The sequence below is a fragment of the Tarenaya hassleriana genome, unplaced genomic scaffold (assembly GCF_000463585.1).
Source record: "Tarenaya hassleriana unplaced genomic scaffold, ASM46358v1 Cleome1, whole genome shotgun sequence".
In the NCBI taxonomy this organism is placed as follows: domain Eukaryota; kingdom Viridiplantae; phylum Streptophyta; class Magnoliopsida; order Brassicales; family Cleomaceae; genus Tarenaya; species Tarenaya hassleriana.
Window position 1 is genome coordinate 7,622,913 of NW_010960187.1, and position 16,222 is coordinate 7,639,134.

Below are 16,222 nucleotides of genomic sequence, written 5' to 3' on the forward strand. Positions count from 1 at the left end.
GGGGGGGGGAACAAGAAATAGATCGCTGAATTTTAATAAATGACCGGGGAACGGGGTGAGCCGGTAGCCAAAGCATGGCCGTACGGCACATTGCCGGTCTCCTCCCCTTTGGCAGTTCGTAAGCATTTAGTGCGCTTCTCTCTCCCTCTCTCTCTCTCTCTCTCGTCACTTCACTCTCTCTTCTCTCTCTCAAAAGCTGTGCGATTCCTACTCAAATTTCAAATCTTTGTCAGATTTTTTCGAGCTTGGAAAAGGTATTTTGATCCCTTTTTCCCGTGCCGTACGGCACATTGCCGGTCTCCTCCCCTTTGGCAGTTCGTAAGCATTTAGTGCGCTTCTCTCTCCCTCTCTCTCTCTCTCTCTCGTCACTTCACTCTCTCTTCTCTCTCTCAAAAGCTGTGCGATTCCTACTCAAATTTCAAATCTTTGTCAGATTTTTTCGAGCTTGGAAAAGGTATTTTGATCCCTTTTTCCCGTTTAATTCTCTCTAGTCTCTGTTGCATTTCGATTGAGATTCCGATTTCGGTTTTTGGTGTTTGATCTGATCAGACTGGTGTCAAGAATTTCGCATTTTTCAGTTCGAAATCAGTTTTCTCGCCATTTTCCTGGTAATTATGTGTTATTTTCTCGGGAAAATATGATGTTATTAGCTCCTCTAACTCAAAAAGTTGCCATTTTTCTGTTGAATCTCACTTAATCTCATTACTCTGATTTTACTATGTTCTCCCGTTTCGTTGGTTTTCTTCCGTAATTGCGTTTGTTTCTCTGATTGATTTTCCCTGTGCAATGCTTCGGCCATTTTCTTCCTCCACCAAAATATTTAATTTTGCTTCCGAATAATCATCGAAATATAATAATTATTATTATAATTCTTTACGAGTTTCGATTCAGTCCAAGCTCAGAAAATTCTCACTCCTCGGATCGGTTCCCGAGGCCACTGATAGGCAAATGCCCTTTTGTTCGCATATTGGATAATGGCTTCTCTAATCACTTGAATTCCATCCAATCTTTTATTTCCTTTTTGTTTGTTTTGAGCAATTCATGAACTCGCAGGGGGTTCTTCCTGTAGCGGAAACTGCTGGAATACTAAAGATTTGCTCGGATAAAGAAAAATGGAGAAGATCACATCCGATTCATAGAATTTGGCAGGAAAGATTCCAGCTTTACAGGGGGGGAATACAAGAATCTCAAAGAACAGAAGAAAGAGACCGCCTTTGTTGTAATAGAATCTTGTTTGAGATCAGTTCATTGATTCAGGGGAGTGGAAAAAATGTTGGAGCCTGTCCTGAGCTCAACTAGGGTTTTCTCTGCGTTCCGTGAAGAGTGCGGAGACGAAGAACTGTCGGTTCTCCCTCGCCATACCAAAGTGATTGTCACAGGGAACAACAGAACTAAATCTGTGTTGGTGGGTTTACAAGGCGTGGTGAAGAAAGCTGTTGGTCTTGGCGGCTGGCACTGGCTGGTAAATATATATATATATGTAAAAAAAAACCTTTTTTTTTGTTATAATCTCGTTCTCTGTGCCCCGTATTGGATAAATTGGGTTTGTGATGGATGGATAATCAAATTCTCTGTCTTTTCATTCTTTTGTTTGTCTCTCAACATCATATTCGTTGTATGCTTTAATCATTTTAGGTGCCCACTAATTCTTTTGATTTGTTTAAGTCTTTGGACTAATCCTCTTTGTCTCTCCACTCGAAATCTTGACTAATGATGTTTCAAAAACCATGTTAACATCCATGTCTGGTTGTTCATTCACTGTTCTGTGGGTAAGGTTCTGAAAAATGGGATTGAGGTGAAACTCCAGAGAAATGCATTGAGCGTGCTGGAGCATCCGACCGGGGACGAGCTAGAGGATGACGAGGAGGAGATCGATATGTTCAGCAGCGGATCGGATATTATTGCAGACAAGGAACATGATTTCGGTACGATGTTTCAGGAAACACTCATTTCCAATACTACAAAGCTGTTGTGTTTGGATCGTTACAGTGTGGGTTTTGTGTGCAGATACTGGATTAGGGTTCCACAGGATGAGCAGACCGGCAAGAATCAGACAGACAAAGCCATGGATTTCATCTTCACTTGCTCGAGCAAATCGTAGCAGCAGCAGCAGCTACCGAGACGTTCAATCCATTCTCCGTTCAGTAAGAAATATACTCAGAAACCATCATTGTTATATATATATATATATATGTATATGCATCAAAGTTATAGTTTTTTTAATTTTTTTTAATTTGGATTATGATTCAGAGAGTGAACTTTGGGAAACTGGGATCAAGTGCATTGAGAAGATATTGCAGACACTTCCACCTTGTGAGCTTTTTTTTCTTCTCTCCCTATTTCTCTGAGATTCTTCTACGTACGATTTTTTTCTTTCACGTGGGTTCTTTTTTTTTTTGGTGCATGGGCAGCGTGGTATCAATCAAGATTCGTCAAGGGATCAGATGCTCCATGCCATGCAGCTCCATTTCACGTCACTGGTGCGTTTCTTCTGTATTTTATTCTGTACATACGGTGTACAATACGGTGATAATCATTCACAGATAACATTTGGACGTATCTTTGATCGTTTTGTTTTTGCAGCCTCGGGTGAATGAAGAACAGGTCATATCAGACTTCGTTGTGGCGGCCAAAAGATCGAGGCGGATGGAGGATTGATTAACCGACATTGATACCACATATATGTATATGTATACGTAATCGACTATCTCTAACATTTGTATTTGACTTAACAGATCCATCATCTTTGTCTCTTGATCTCCATCTGATAAATTAGTGGTTGTCTGTCTCCCCATGTTCTAGCCCTCTCTCTCTCTCTATATATATATATATATATGTATATGTAAATGTATATACTTTGAAACTGTTACAAAATATCTTTGTATTTATTGGCTTGTGGGTAGGTTTTGGGTTGGTGTATTATGATTGCTACTATATCTCTCTCTCTCTCCCTAAATAAACCCGATTTATTAATCATTGGTTGAATTTTATTAGTTTTTTAAAACATTCTTTGACATGTACCATCTCTATACATTGTCTTTTGCTTTATTCCAAATTTTATAAACTTGTAGTACAACTATCCATTCTCTCTTTTTTAATTAATATTGTCTTTAAATCTTATTTTATGTACCATATGCCGTTTGGTGTAAATTGAAAAACCTTATTTTAAATGGGGGGAATTTTAAATTTAATTTAGTGGATGGATAGAAAATAATCTAATCTTACAGTCTGGAAATTGGGTGGTTGTACTGTAGGGCCGGTCGTACAGTTGGTGATCTATCTAGACCAATGTCCTCTCTCTTTGCAGGAGTTGTCCTTTTTGTTTTCTGAAAAATAAAAGACATTTTTTTTAATTAATTTATTTATTTTACCTTTTGCTTTTTTTTTTTCCAATTCCCTCGTCGTAAATTATTGGTTTTTGTTTTGGGATGCGCCAAAGTAAAAAAAAAAAAAAGGAAAGAAAAGTGGGATCGAGAAGTGTGAAAAGTCATTCCTTTGTGCTATATTTTCCATGATTTCTGCTTTTAGGTTTGGTTTTAGTCTTTTTCCTAAAAAAACAATTATCAAATTAATATAATTTATCTAACTACACCATCTAAATCACTAGATAGATAAAATATGAATAACACTACTCTGACTATTTACATTATCATATCAACGTCCATAGTTTATATTTTCCATTTGGTGAAACGCAAATATATTAATATTGTTTTTAAATTCTTATAAAAAAAATATTGTTTTTAAATTATCTTAAAATCACGGCAAATATTGAGGAACTAAAAAAATCACGTTAAGGATATGAGGCCCAAGCTCAAATATCTAACACGCCCATAACCAGAAAAAAGGCCCAATAAGAAATATAGAGTATGGACCCACCAGCCACGTGGCGGCACATACTGTGACTAAAAGGTTACTGTAGTCGGCACGTGTGAGAACAACCACAACCCACGTCTATACTACAAGGAAATCCACGTCATAATTTTCCACGACGTCTTGCGTATAATTTTCAATCATTACGAAATAAATGTCTTCATAAAGAAAAGTAAACGAAAATCATTTCACTTTATTTTTTCCCCTGCTGATTGAATTTCAATACCTTGAAAATACATGCAATCTATTAAATCGACAAGACAATATTAATTTAAAAATAAATGTATCAATCTTGACCGTATTAATGTTAAGATTTTATTCAAATATTAAAAATATGCAACCATTAATATGTTTTAATAGTCTAATTTAGGTTTAAGAAAAATATTGCCATCTTGTTTATACGATTATTGATCAATATTGCTGGGTGAGATTCGAATTAAAACCAATTAAGAATTTTTCGGTAATTACTAAAAAACAAATTATATAATTTTTAATTAATTAGTCCATTAATTAAGGAAAAGTATCTTAATAGTGATGTATACTGATATTTTATTCTCTCGGTCTTCCATTTTCCAATGGAAGTCGTTTCTTAGGCGCAGAAGAAGAGGACGCCAAAAAGAAACCAAAGTTTCTCCCGAGACAGGTATGTGAGATATATTTATCGTCTTTTGATTTTGAGGATCTTCGATTCTTTATCCTGATTCAGTTGATTCGTCCTCTTTGATCTTCTGGTGATAATTCTTCTAATGTATTTTTGTTGTTGTTTGCCTTTTTCTCTTTCTAAGCTGAGTTTTTTTTCCCATTTTTCGGAGGAATTCCGGGGATTCCAGCTAGGTTTGATCCGTTTTCCTTCTCTGATGCCGAATTTTGATGTTGACTGATTCCTTGTGAAGTTCCGCTTAGGGTTTTGTGGAGCTTGGTTCTCTGTGTGAACACTGAACAGCTCCCAGTGATTCTCTTAGGGTTTTGGTTAACTCATACACGGCGAGAGGAAGTTTTGTTGTCGGCTGGATTTGATGTTCTGTAGTATGTCTGATTGTGTGATGTTGGAATAACTAAGCTCAGCTGGTGAGAACTGTGTTGTGTTTTAAGTCTTGTCTGAGCTTAAACTGCACTTTAGTGCTTGCGTATCTGGTTTGATTCATCACTTCTATGTATAAGCTTGTGTTTGGATGTTTGAGGAAAGCGGGATTAATTCCCATAATCTAACTGATATACGTTAGAATGTTTTTGAGACTTATGTTTGGAGATTGAAGAGCATGTATGGGCTGAAGAAGAGTGGGTGGTTGGCGTGACAATTGTCTGAGAATCTATGTGATATCTGAATGAAAAAAGTCGCGTTTGGATTAAGCATTGATGAAACTTGGACTAGGTGTTTTGCTTTATTCACATGTTATTGTTTTAGGTAGATTGCTTGTTCAATGAACTTTGAACATGGATTTCACAGGAAGAAGATAGTGCGGTCAGTGGTTGCTGCCCTGAGATATCTAGTACACCTGAACGTGTTGATGTCGAGGCTGGTTTTACTCAAGAATCTTCTCGTTACGTGCTCTCTGTGTAGTGGATCATGTTAGTGTTTGATGCACGAATTAGAGAACAAGTTTTTAGCACATATTAAGGAACTCGCTTTTGTTTCTCTAAGGTTGCGTCCTCGTGAACAATGAATTGCGTGTCTCTTTTGTTGCAAAGAAACGGTGCCTGTGTAACTAATGTCCAGTCTCTGATCCTGTTACAATCTTTCGTGTTACTGATGTTGATTGTAGGTTATCATAGATGAAGTTTCTACATTTTTGGCATTTGTAATAAGAAAGAAGAAATGGGAGGTTGCTGCTGTTGTTCTTCACGAAGAGCTGATGTAGATAACGGACCTGCATACTATTATGTTAGTATGATGCTTACTCTTACCTCCCGTATATTCCATACTCATCTATTATCTGTTCCCAGTGCCTTTATTTTTTGAGTTTATCTAAAGGTCATCTGCATGTAATTAATTGTGCTACACAATCCGGTGATGGGGTTGTTGGTAATTCTATCTGTGATGGGTGCTTCTAACCTCCACTGAATGCTTTTAACGTGAAAAGGCTCAAAGTTGTGATCAGCATCTAGATTTATATATGAAATGGGATTATCACTTTTAGCTAAAACTGTTAACAATGTCGAAATTTGAGATATCGAGGTTTTCCTCGTTGTTAATCTCCCTTTTTAATCTTGTCGCAGCAGTACCCGAGGGCAACAGAGGAACGTGTTCCTTTGTCCTCTCATAACAGAACTTCCTCTGCGATCTCCTCTGCTGTTCTGGTAGACACAAACCTGGAGACATCATCTCCTGATGCTTATACACCACCTCCCCCACCTCTCCCTTTCGATGTGGCTTTAGGCCATCCTCAAACCCCAGGAAGAGCTCAGGAAATTTATGCTGATAAAAGAGATGGGCCAGTGGGAACCACTAACTCTCACCCTGCCCAAGAAACAGTCGACGGTGTTATTCTCGGGGTTCCAACTAGTTTCCCAGATAAAGATGCAGATTGTAAGTTGGAAACAGACATTGATCTTGGATCAATGGAAGACATAGACCCCAAAATCTCAAAGAAAATGGAGGATGCTTCTCCGACTGAGGAGGAAGATTGTTGTCCCATCTGTCTAGAAGGTAATTTTGCCTTTACATCTCAGACATGCTTTTCCTAATGGATCTTTTTCTCCTCAGACAAGTAGTCTTGTAAATTTTGATATAATCTTTTCAGTTGCATAACCGTGCATGTACATTATTGTATTGCCTCGCTACAGAGTATGACGACGAGAACCCAAAACTTCTGACAAAATGTGAGCACCATTTTCACTTGGCATGCATTCTCGAATGGATGGAGAGAAGTGAAACCTGCCCGGTCTGCGACAAGGTACTTGCTGGAAGAACGAAACCTTTTCAACAGCACTTCTTTAGGCAAATCGACCTAAAGGATTTTTGGGCTTGGATGATTTAACAAACACTAGTTACACTACACTCTGAAGTTTTGGGTGCTTGATGACAGCATTCAGCTTTCTTGAAGCTGACAGATTTTTCCCTAGGCTTGACCATTCCATAAGTGAAGCTTTATGTGTATCGTATTTTTTAAGTTACAGTGACGGATTTAAAAGTGGTAGTGAGATTAGCGCTAGTACATTGTTAGTTTTACCAAAATTCATCATTCGTTTATGTAACCATTCCTGATACCATTGTATTCTTTGTTGCAGGAAATGGTTTTCGACTCTCCCCTCGACTAGCAATTCGAGAAATGGCATATTTGCGCGGTTAGGGTTGTCGATCGATAATTAATGGTACGTCTCTTGCTGTTCTTTGGACGCTCAATTCTGTCTGAGAATGCAAAGGAGAAGTAAAAAAAATTATGGTAAGAAAAGCCAGAACTAGGGAGAGATTCAGAATTGGGTCCATTCCATATGCACAGAATATGAATATATATATATGGTTTGCATTACATTTCAATATATATATATACACACGTAAAATGTGTTTACACTTGTTGAAGTCCACACAGGTGAAGGAAATTAGGGTTTTGCTTTAGAATTCACTTCTGTGAAGGGGAAGGTGGGGGGGAAGATTCGGTTGTTGGTATCTTACGATTTGTTCTTTGTATATGCAAACACCAACTTTGTATTCCCTTTTGATTTGTTCGTTCGTTCATGGTTTTATAAGTTTCTTTGTTTTCCCTAATCTTTGATCATTTTTCCTGTTTTATATACATACATTTTATAATGTATATATATAGATATATAATTGATCTATATAGTATTTAGACCGTGGCACTTTGTTTTACACAATAATTTGTAACCAAAGCTTAAGAGCTGAAATGTTTGACTATCCAACTCCATGGTTGGACATATACAAACATGTGAATCAAACGTTTTAAAACACTGTTGGATCTTCAAGGGTTTTATATGGTGGAAAAGATGATTAGGAAATAAGAAAAGAAAAAGACTACTTGGTTAAATTAATAGAGAATATTATATTGGAAAACGACAAATGTAATTTTATAATATAACGATTTCGTGTGTTAGCATTGTGAGAGGAGGCAATTAAGGTAACAGAATCGCAAAGAATGAGGAGGAGATGATTTGAATAATAACAACAAGATATTCTTCATTCACCGTCTGTCTCTACCAACTTTTAGCTTTCTCACTTTTCTCATACTCAATTATTTTATTTTAATATCATAGTATGTGTATTTTGGTGCTTGATGCCTTCAAATATAACCGTTAATATCCATTTTTTACGTAATTTTCGCGGAGGGGATTTAATCTCCTAATCTGTCGTCCTCTTTAGTTTAATTTTTTTTTATTATCAAAATATTGTTTTCATTTTTTCCAAATAAATATATAATCGGTAATCCCTCATCTATAAACGCACATATTAGTACCAGGTGTTTCAGTTCTTCTCCTCTTCGTTTGATCATTGGACTTGGGTAATGATGATACATGATCTCTGCGCCTCTCAAACGTTTTCCAGATTTATTTTCATTTTTCATTCAGATTTTTGTTTTGCCTTTCGTTTATTTGATTTTTTTTTTTGGCAATTCTTATAAATCTCCGCTAGGGTTTATGGTTTCGCTGCGATCGGAGTTTTTGGGTCACTAGGGTTCTTTAAGTTGTTGTGGATAGATTGAATTTAGGGTTTTACGATTTTGCTATACGTATGGCTCGATTGATTCTTCCTTGCAAAAGCTCGTCTCTAACGAGGACCAGCCTCCTGGGTTTGAATCGTTTGATCTCTCATGCTCCCGTGATTCTCCATTGCCCAAGTTCTTTGATTGTTTCTATTGATCCGATCGATACGTATTCCGGTATTTGTTTCGCGGGAAGTTCGCCTGCAAAAGGAAACCCAATACAAGCGGTTCCTTGCGTCTGACGTTTGTGTTTCTTTGGATCCTTTTGTCACGAGCTCGTATCTTTTTGAACGGAGAATAGTCACTTGACTGTCTGTTCTTTGTCCAGGCCACTTGTTCGAGGAAATATCGGTTTCCGTCAATGCAAGTGGCTTTCTTCTTCTTTCACAACGCAATCTGATCACGACTAATTTATTAATGTGAGACTCATCGGGCTTCTTGTGTTTATCCCCTGTTTTATGTTTAAAAGATTTAAGCAAAGTGGCAGGAGCCAGTTCCTGATAAGTTGAAGAATCGAAAAATGGTCGCACCTAAAGAAATATTTCTCAAGGACTACAAGATGCCTGATTACTACTTCGACACCGTATGTTATCGTGTCTCAACTTTCAACTTGAGTATATGATACCGCCGCAATCGTTTTTTTTTTAATCGTGATTGAATTTCCTCATGTATCCAATTTAGGTGGGCCTGAGCTTCTCCCTGGATGAAGAGAAAACAATTGTTACCTCCAAAATCAAGGTTCTTCCTCGAGTTAAAGGTACAGCACTCTGTACATGCTCCTGCATTTCTAGGCTGACAGTTCAAAGCAATATTTTTTTTTTCTTTTTGTAGATAAAGATTCAATTTTTTTTGGTTCTTGTAGTCCTGCTTCTTAAGTATAGCTCGATTCATGGAACTTGCATTTCACAAAATATGTATTCTGAACAAGTTCTCCTCTCGATTAGGTGCTTCTGCTCCCTTGGTCTTGGATGGGCACGAGTTGAAGCTACTTTCGCTCAAAGTTGATGGGAAAGTGCTGAAGGTATCTGATATACTGATACTTTATCCTGTTTTTAAAATGCTATACCTCTGTATCTTGAGTTCTTTCGTATATATGATCTTTTTCTACCATAAGCGACTCTGCTGCCTCTTCACTTTGGTCTCTTTTCATTTCTGGTTCATCAATTGTAGGAAGGAGATTATCAGCTGGATGCTCGCCATCTCACTCTCCCTTCACTGCCGGCCAGTGAGTCCTTTGTTTTGGAAATCGACACTGAGATATACCCCCAGAAGAATACTTCACTAGAGGCAGGTTTTCTTGATTTTCATATGATTTTGGCTTTGTCTGATTTTTTAAAATCTCGATGGTTTAACTGTACTCTTCTGACATCTTTGCCTTTCTCACTTCAGGGACTTTACAAGTCCTCTGGGAACTTTTGCACACAGTGTGAAGCAGAAGGTTTCCGTAACATTACGTTTTACCAGGTTGGTGTTTTGGAGAATTTGAATGGATAAGATGGCCGTTGTCCGTATAATATATCCTACATTCTTATAGCTGTGCTTTAACATGCGATGAGTAGGATCGCCCTGATATTATGGCAAAGTACACGTGTCGTATTGAAGCTGATAAATCACTCTATCCTGTATTGCTCTCCAATGGAAATCTCATTTCTCAAGGCGATCTTGAGGTTAGCATTAGACCTAACACGAAATAAAGTCTGTTTAGTTTCTTCTTTGTATGTTTAGTCACTTTTTCATTGGTTCCATTTATAGGGTGGCCGGCACTATGCACTATGGGAGGACCCGTTCAAGAAACCTTCCTATCTCTTCGCACTGGTGGCTGGACAGCTGGTGAGCAGAGATGACACATTTACCACACGCTCTGGTAGGGAAGTATCTCTTCGAATCTGGACTCTTGCAGAAGATGTACCAAAGACAGCTCATGCCATGTATTCTCTAAAGGCCGCCATGAAGTGGGATGAGGATGTGAGTGCAACAAATTTTAGTCATTATCTATTTATATTGCTTTATGGTACTGAAGCGGCTCTTCCTTGCATACACTTTAACAGGTGTTTGGCCTCGAATACGACCTGGATCTCTTCAACATTGTTGCTGTTGCAGATTTTAACATGTACATACAAACAAATAGTGCTTCGATGATATTTGATAGTATTGTTCCATTTTCTGTCATCTAAAATTTCAAATGAAAAGTATATGCTTCCGTTTCTTTTGCTTTCTTCACCTGGGTATTTGGGAAACTTATTGGTCTTCTGGTTAATATTTCAGGGGTGCCATGGAAAACAAGAGTTTGAATGTATGTCTCCCGACCTTTTGTTTTATCATTAGAATAAACGAAATCCATGTTCATAAGTTGTCTCAATAGATAATTCATGGACTTCTCTTTCCAGGTCTTTAATTCCGAGCTTGTGTTGGCATCTCCGGAAACTGCAACAGATGCTAATTATGCTACAATTCTCGGAGTTATCGGCCATGAAGTATGTTGTTAATTGTTATAGCATAGAATGATTCCTTAAACCTTGTCTGTTGTTTTGTGTTATTTTTTTTAGTGATGATACATCTTATTCTTTCCTATGTGCAGTATTTCCACAACTGGACAGGGAACAGGTCAACCTCATCCGTCCCTCCTCTCTCCCTTTTCCAGATGTTTATAATCAAAAAATTCTTTGAAGGTTAATGCATTTCCCAATTTGATAGAAGGCTTATTGTTTTATACTGCACGCTGTCTGAAACAACAGGGTGACATGCCGTGACTGGTTTCAACTCAGTCTAAAGGAAGGGCTTACTGTCTTCCGTGACCAGGTATTGTTTACCTTGCGCTCACTAAAAGTACTGATCAGGACTTTCTTTCTTGACTGAAAAATATGCCGCGTTTTTTTCCAGGAGTTTTCATCTGACATGGGAAGTCGCACTGTGATACGCATTGGTGATGTTTCAACGCTTCGAATTTTTCAGTTCCCAGAGGTGCTTTCATTGTGCACTCTTTCCTTCTTTTGAGGCCTTCATGCATGATTTTCTCATTTTTTTTTATTGCTACTTAAACTGTAGCAGTTCTTTCAAAAGCAAATCAAATAGACATAACTAGTTGTTTTGTCTTCTAATTTATCAGGATGCCGGTCCAATGGCTCATCCTGTTCGCCCGCATTCTTACATCAAGGTCAGATTATTTATTGTTGTTCTTTTCAAAAGTGTTGATATACTTCATAATATGGGTGGTGATGAATTGATTCTTTTCCTTCTGTGGCAGATGGACAACTTTTACACAGGCAAGATTCTGTTTTCTAGAAAATTTGGGATCCTCTGAAACTAATTCATTTTGTGATCTTGGTTTCTGTTCTCTAGCAAATCTGGGATTACGTGAAACTACTACTTCATTTTGATTCCCGTCTAACGTTTTGATTTTATGTGACCCGCTCGAAACTGATTCTCGTCTGGCTATCACCTGCTCTCTCAGCGACGGTATGACCTAAGAATCTTTTATTCCTTGTTGTTTCCTTTCTCCACATATTCATATATTGTCTTTTGGTTTGTATCTAACCTGAATGGTTCGTTTTGTGTTGTGGTTCCCAGGTCTATGAAAAGGTTTGGCTCTTCGACGATAATGATCTCATTTCCTATATTGCATCCCAGTCAAGAATTTTTATTTAATTAATAAATGATCCCCTAGGGAGCTGAGGTTGTGAGGATGTACAAAACGCTACTAGGAAGCCAAGGATTTCGAAAGGTTGGTTTTCAAAGCTGTCTGTATATCTTTTGTTCTTTAGAGAGGTTTCCAGTCTAGTGCACTTACTTTGGTTACTTTTATTTTGTCCATGTGGTTCAGGGTATGGATCTCTATTTCGAAAGACATGACGGGCAAGCTGTCACTTGTGAAGACTTCTTTGCTGCTATGCGAGATGCGAACAATGTAGATTTTGCAAATTTCTTGCTATGGTATGTTGCTTTGGTGTTTGATATTAATTTTATAGTGATGGCTCTGGGTTTTCATGCTTTCTAATGTGATGGAACTTTTTAGGTACTCTCAAGCCGGAACCCCGGTTGTCAAAGTGACATCTTCTTACAATGGCAAAGACCATACTTTCTCTTTGAAGTTCAGGTATTGATCTACTTCTACTCTGCGTTTTAGCCATGTTTATATGCTGACAATGAATTTTGAGCCGACTACATTAGAGTTACTTAAACCGCTGCTTTGAATCTCGTACCTTAACAGATATAAACATCATCGACCCACCTTAGTTTTGAAATATCGGGCTTCTAGAATTAGATGGCTCCAGAAACAATGCTGTAAAGGATAGTTTCTAGTTTGTTTTCTCATCGACACACTGGTCTCGCCTTTTTGTTTCTTTATTTTTTTGTAAATACTTATGCAAAGAAAAACCACACCGGTCCGTTTAGCATGTTAACATTCTGCAGTCAAGAAGTACCACCAACACCAGGGCAGCCCACCAAAGAACCAATGTTTATCCCAGTGGTTGTCGGTCTTGTGGGCCCGAGTGGTAAGGACATGAAACTTTCTTCTGTTTATCACAACGGCGCACTGGAAACCATTTCAGGCAGCAGCACAATACTTCTAGTGACCAAGGTCAGTTGTGAAAATTTTCTTCGGATCCATGTCTTGTTCATTCTCATGTTTGCTGCTATTTCATCATATTCCAGCATTTTTCTCCTTCAGTTGTCACCTTTTTTTCTGAGCTTAGTGTTTTGTTTGTGCACAGAAAGAAGAAGAATTTGTGTTCACTGACGTATCCGAGCGGCCAGTTCCATCTCTACTGAGGGGATTCAGTGCTCCAGTTCGTCTTGAAACCGATCTTTCTGATGATGACTTGTTCTTCCTGCTAGCCCATGACTCAGACGAGTTCAACCGGTTTGTGCTTGTCTAAAACATAGAAATTCTCGTGCTCTTCTCATGTCGATCATCATTCATTCCTGGGATTTCTGTATTTCAGCTGGGAGGCTGGTCAAGTTCTTGCAAAGAAGCTTATGCTAAGCTTAGTTTCTGATTTCCAGCAAAAGAAGCCATTGGTTCTAAATCCCAAGTTTGTGCAAGGTCTTAGCAGTATACTCTCCGAGTCAAGCTTAGACAAAGTACTTCTCCGAAACTTTCCATTATTCAAGAATGTTACGAATGTTGATGATTTTTTTTGGAATTAATACGTTCTTTGCTGCCTAGGAATTTATTGCCAATGCAATAACACTGCCTGGTGAGGGAGAGATAATGGACATGATGACGGTTGCAGATCCCGATGCTGTTCACGCTGTTAGAACGTTTGTCAGAAAGCAGCTTGCATCTGAACTAAAAGCTGAGCTTCTAAAGGCAGTAAGTCATCTTCTGTATACATATCGGCTGCTTCAGATAGTTAAAGATCGAGTACCGGGCACTCAGGATTCCAGAACTCAATCCTGAATGAACTATAAAACCGAACATAATCTTGTTTGAATTTAAAATATGCTCTAGTGATTGTCTCTTGTTCTTTTGAATTATTGGGCTTCTCTTTGGATCCTCCCTGAAATTTTCTCACTGTTTTTTGACAGGTTGAGAACAACAGAAGCACAGAAGCATATGTTTTTGACCATGCTAACATGGCGAGGCGTGCTTTGAAGAAAACAGCTCTAGGTTCATATTCCGTGCAAATTTGTTTGAGCGAATGTTCGTTTTTTTTTAATGTATCAGATCGTAACTTTTTGCCTTCTTTTTCTGCGTTGGAACTCTATAGCTTATCTTGCGTTACTTGAAGATCCATCATTTACCGAGCTTGCCTTGAACGAGTACAAGGCCGCAACCAACATGACTGATCAATTCGCTGCTTTGGCAGCCATAGCACAGAACCCTGGTGAAACCCGTGATGAAGTTCTTGCCGACTTCTATAGCAAGTGGCAACACGATTTCTCGGTATGCATCTACGCTCTTATCTTCCTTCCTTTCTGGGTCATATTGCTAGGTTTCCATCTCTTCTGGATCTTGTCATGAATTCTACTCGATTTGACTATATGACTCCTGGGATTTGGTCAGGTTGTTAACAAATGGTTCCGCCTTCAAGCTTCATCTGACATTCCTGGCAACGTCGAGAACGTCAAGAAACTCCTGAATCATCCAGCATTTGATCTACGAAACCCGAACAAGGTGAGTGAACTTAAAACTCTCAGCCACGGATTTGAAGCTTTCTTGGCTTAACCCATGTCGGAAATTTCTTCCGGAGAACAGGTTTTCTCTCTTGTCGGAGGATTCCGCAGCTCCCCAGTGAATTTCCATGCCAAAGATGGATCTGGTTACAAGTTCTTGGGCGATATGGTTGTCCAGCTAGACAAAATAAATCCTCAGGTAAACTATCATCAAACCAGTATCTGTCTCTGGACTCCATAGTTACCCTCTTTCGTCAAAATTTCAGGTGGCCTCTCGAATGGTGTCGGCCTTTTCGCGGTGGAAGCGCTACGACGAAACCCGACAAGCCCTTTCCAAGGTGAATAAAAAAAAATAATTTGTAGATTTTGCTCTGTTCGCATCAGAATGTGTACCAGGTTTAGTCTGGATTAACCCGGTTTAGTTTGGTTTACATGGTATAAATATTTGCATGTGATGAACAATTCGAAAATAGCACAGCTCTCAAGATCTAAGGCTTTATTATCAATGCATAGATGCAAGTCATCTTTTGTGTAATAATGGTGTTATGTTATTGCAGGCGCAACTGGAGATGATATTGTCATCCAATGGACTGTCTGAGAATGTCTTCGAGATTGCCTCCAAGAGCTTGGCTGCTTAGTTTATTACACTGAGGTAAAAAGTATTTACTTTTTACTGTCACTGTCATAATCTGCAGCTTCTTGGAGAGCTTTTCAAATATAATTTATATTTACTTACACCAAGGTCTCTCATCCTACTTGTGACTCAAGACATCATCTTTCTAATGATATTTTGTTATTTTATTTTCAATATAAAAAATTATGAAGCATGCCAAGTTTGGCGAATGCAATTGACAGTTAAATTGTTACGCCTATTTATTATAATTTTATAAGATCGTACCTTTGAGAAATTATTATGGTTATTTATTTTCATCCGTTAGGCTTATCATCATTTCCCAAAATCAGGTTAGGTCCCACCTACTTGCATAATAATATTGCTGAAGAATATGATGATTATGTTTATTACGTCATCATCTCTGATCCGACGGTTGGAATACAACAGCCGACGTGTCAGCACACATCATGTGCGTCCTCTTATTGCATGCACCACCTTCAGATCTTTTTTTTTTCTTTGTTTTTCCAGCATACATCCTGTATTTTCGAATATTTATACTTTCACCCCCATTCTGTAAAGAATCACAAATATCACCCATTTTACATATAATTAAAACAAAGATAAGTAGATAATCATTATTTTCCTACTAAGCTAAGCATTAGTCTTCCAAGTTAGAGGGTAGATAAACGGTATGTTCTTTTTTCAGGAAAAAATTCTAATAATTGAAATTTAGCTATTAAGCACAAAATTCACTAAATACACTAATTTTTCATTTTTGTCTGAGAATGATAAATTTTGAACACTTGTCTATTTAGTCTATCATATTAACTATTTTCATGATATTAATTTTAAATTTCAATTCATTCAAAAAGAAATTATGTTTAAAATAAAGATTATCACATAAATATTTAAAATAAAATATTGATATATTTAAAAAATAATCAGTTGAAGTATATCTTATAAATTT

The 16,222-nt window shown here is 37.8% G+C and overlaps 3 protein-coding genes across 9 annotated transcripts; all 3 read left to right on the forward strand.

The window, feature by feature from the left end:
• Nucleotides 1-140: 140 nt before the first annotated feature.
• LOC104817899 lies at nt 141-2,886 on the forward strand. 4 transcript variants are annotated; one of them, XM_010547281.2, is made up of 7 exons: nt 342-454; nt 550-608; nt 1,054-1,462; nt 1,775-1,925; nt 2,008-2,144; nt 2,251-2,480; nt 2,584-2,886. In XM_010547281.2, the coding sequence occupies exons 3-7, from the start codon at nt 1,271-1,273 to the stop codon at nt 2,591-2,593; spliced, it is 720 nt and encodes a 239-aa protein (XP_010545583.1). In that variant the 5' UTR covers nt 342-454; nt 550-608; nt 1,054-1,270; the 3' UTR covers nt 2,594-2,886. The 4 variants fall into 4 exon arrangements, with proteins under 4 accessions (XP_010545589.1, XP_010545583.1, XP_010545576.1 ...); XM_010547296.2 differs by lacking the exon at nt 550-608 and having other exon boundaries at nt 343-454; nt 2,251-2,313; nt 2,412-2,480; XM_010547287.2 differs by lacking the exons at nt 342-454; nt 550-608 and adding an exon at nt 141-254.
• A 1,531-nt stretch (nt 2,887-4,417) lies between these two features.
• Nucleotides 4,418-7,576, forward strand: LOC104817919 (probable E3 ubiquitin-protein ligase RHB1A). 3 transcript variants are annotated; one of them, XM_010547307.1, is made up of 5 exons: nt 4,418-4,513; nt 5,634-5,752; nt 6,088-6,517; nt 6,655-6,764; nt 7,099-7,576. In XM_010547307.1, exons 2-5 carry the CDS (start codon nt 5,687-5,689, stop codon nt 7,126-7,128), a joined length of 636 nt encoding a protein of 211 aa, XP_010545609.1. In that variant the 5' UTR covers nt 4,418-4,513; nt 5,634-5,686; the 3' UTR covers nt 7,129-7,576. The 3 variants fall into 3 exon arrangements, with proteins under 3 accessions (XP_010545609.1, XP_010545624.1, XP_010545617.1); XM_010547322.1 differs by having other exon boundaries at nt 6,091-6,517; XM_010547315.2 differs by lacking the exon at nt 4,418-4,513 and adding an exon at nt 4,581-4,601.
• A 665-nt stretch (nt 7,577-8,241) lies between these two features.
• On the forward strand, nt 8,242-15,508 carry LOC104817937 (puromycin-sensitive aminopeptidase-like). 2 transcript variants are annotated; one of them, XM_010547336.1, is made up of 31 exons: nt 8,242-8,324; nt 8,995-9,108; nt 9,207-9,282; nt 9,470-9,546; nt 9,696-9,812; nt 9,915-9,989; nt 10,085-10,192; nt 10,278-10,490; nt 10,574-10,635; nt 10,791-10,818; nt 10,913-10,999; nt 11,104-11,129; nt 11,261-11,324; nt 11,406-11,486; nt 11,632-11,679; nt 11,770-11,788; nt 11,977-11,981; nt 12,093-12,104; nt 12,190-12,246; nt 12,346-12,455; nt 12,538-12,618; nt 12,918-13,104; nt 13,238-13,386; nt 13,469-13,607; nt 13,693-13,839; nt 14,055-14,136; nt 14,237-14,412; nt 14,533-14,643; nt 14,725-14,841; nt 14,909-14,980; nt 15,200-15,508. In XM_010547336.1, the coding sequence occupies exons 2-31, from the start codon at nt 9,046-9,048 to the stop codon at nt 15,278-15,280; spliced, it is 2,670 nt and encodes an 889-aa protein (XP_010545638.1). In that variant the 5' UTR covers nt 8,242-8,324; nt 8,995-9,045; the 3' UTR covers nt 15,281-15,508. The 2 variants fall into 2 exon arrangements, with proteins under 2 accessions (XP_010545638.1, XP_010545647.1); XM_010547345.1 differs by having other exon boundaries at nt 12,936-13,104.
• The last annotated feature ends 714 nt before the right edge of the window (nt 15,509-16,222 follow it).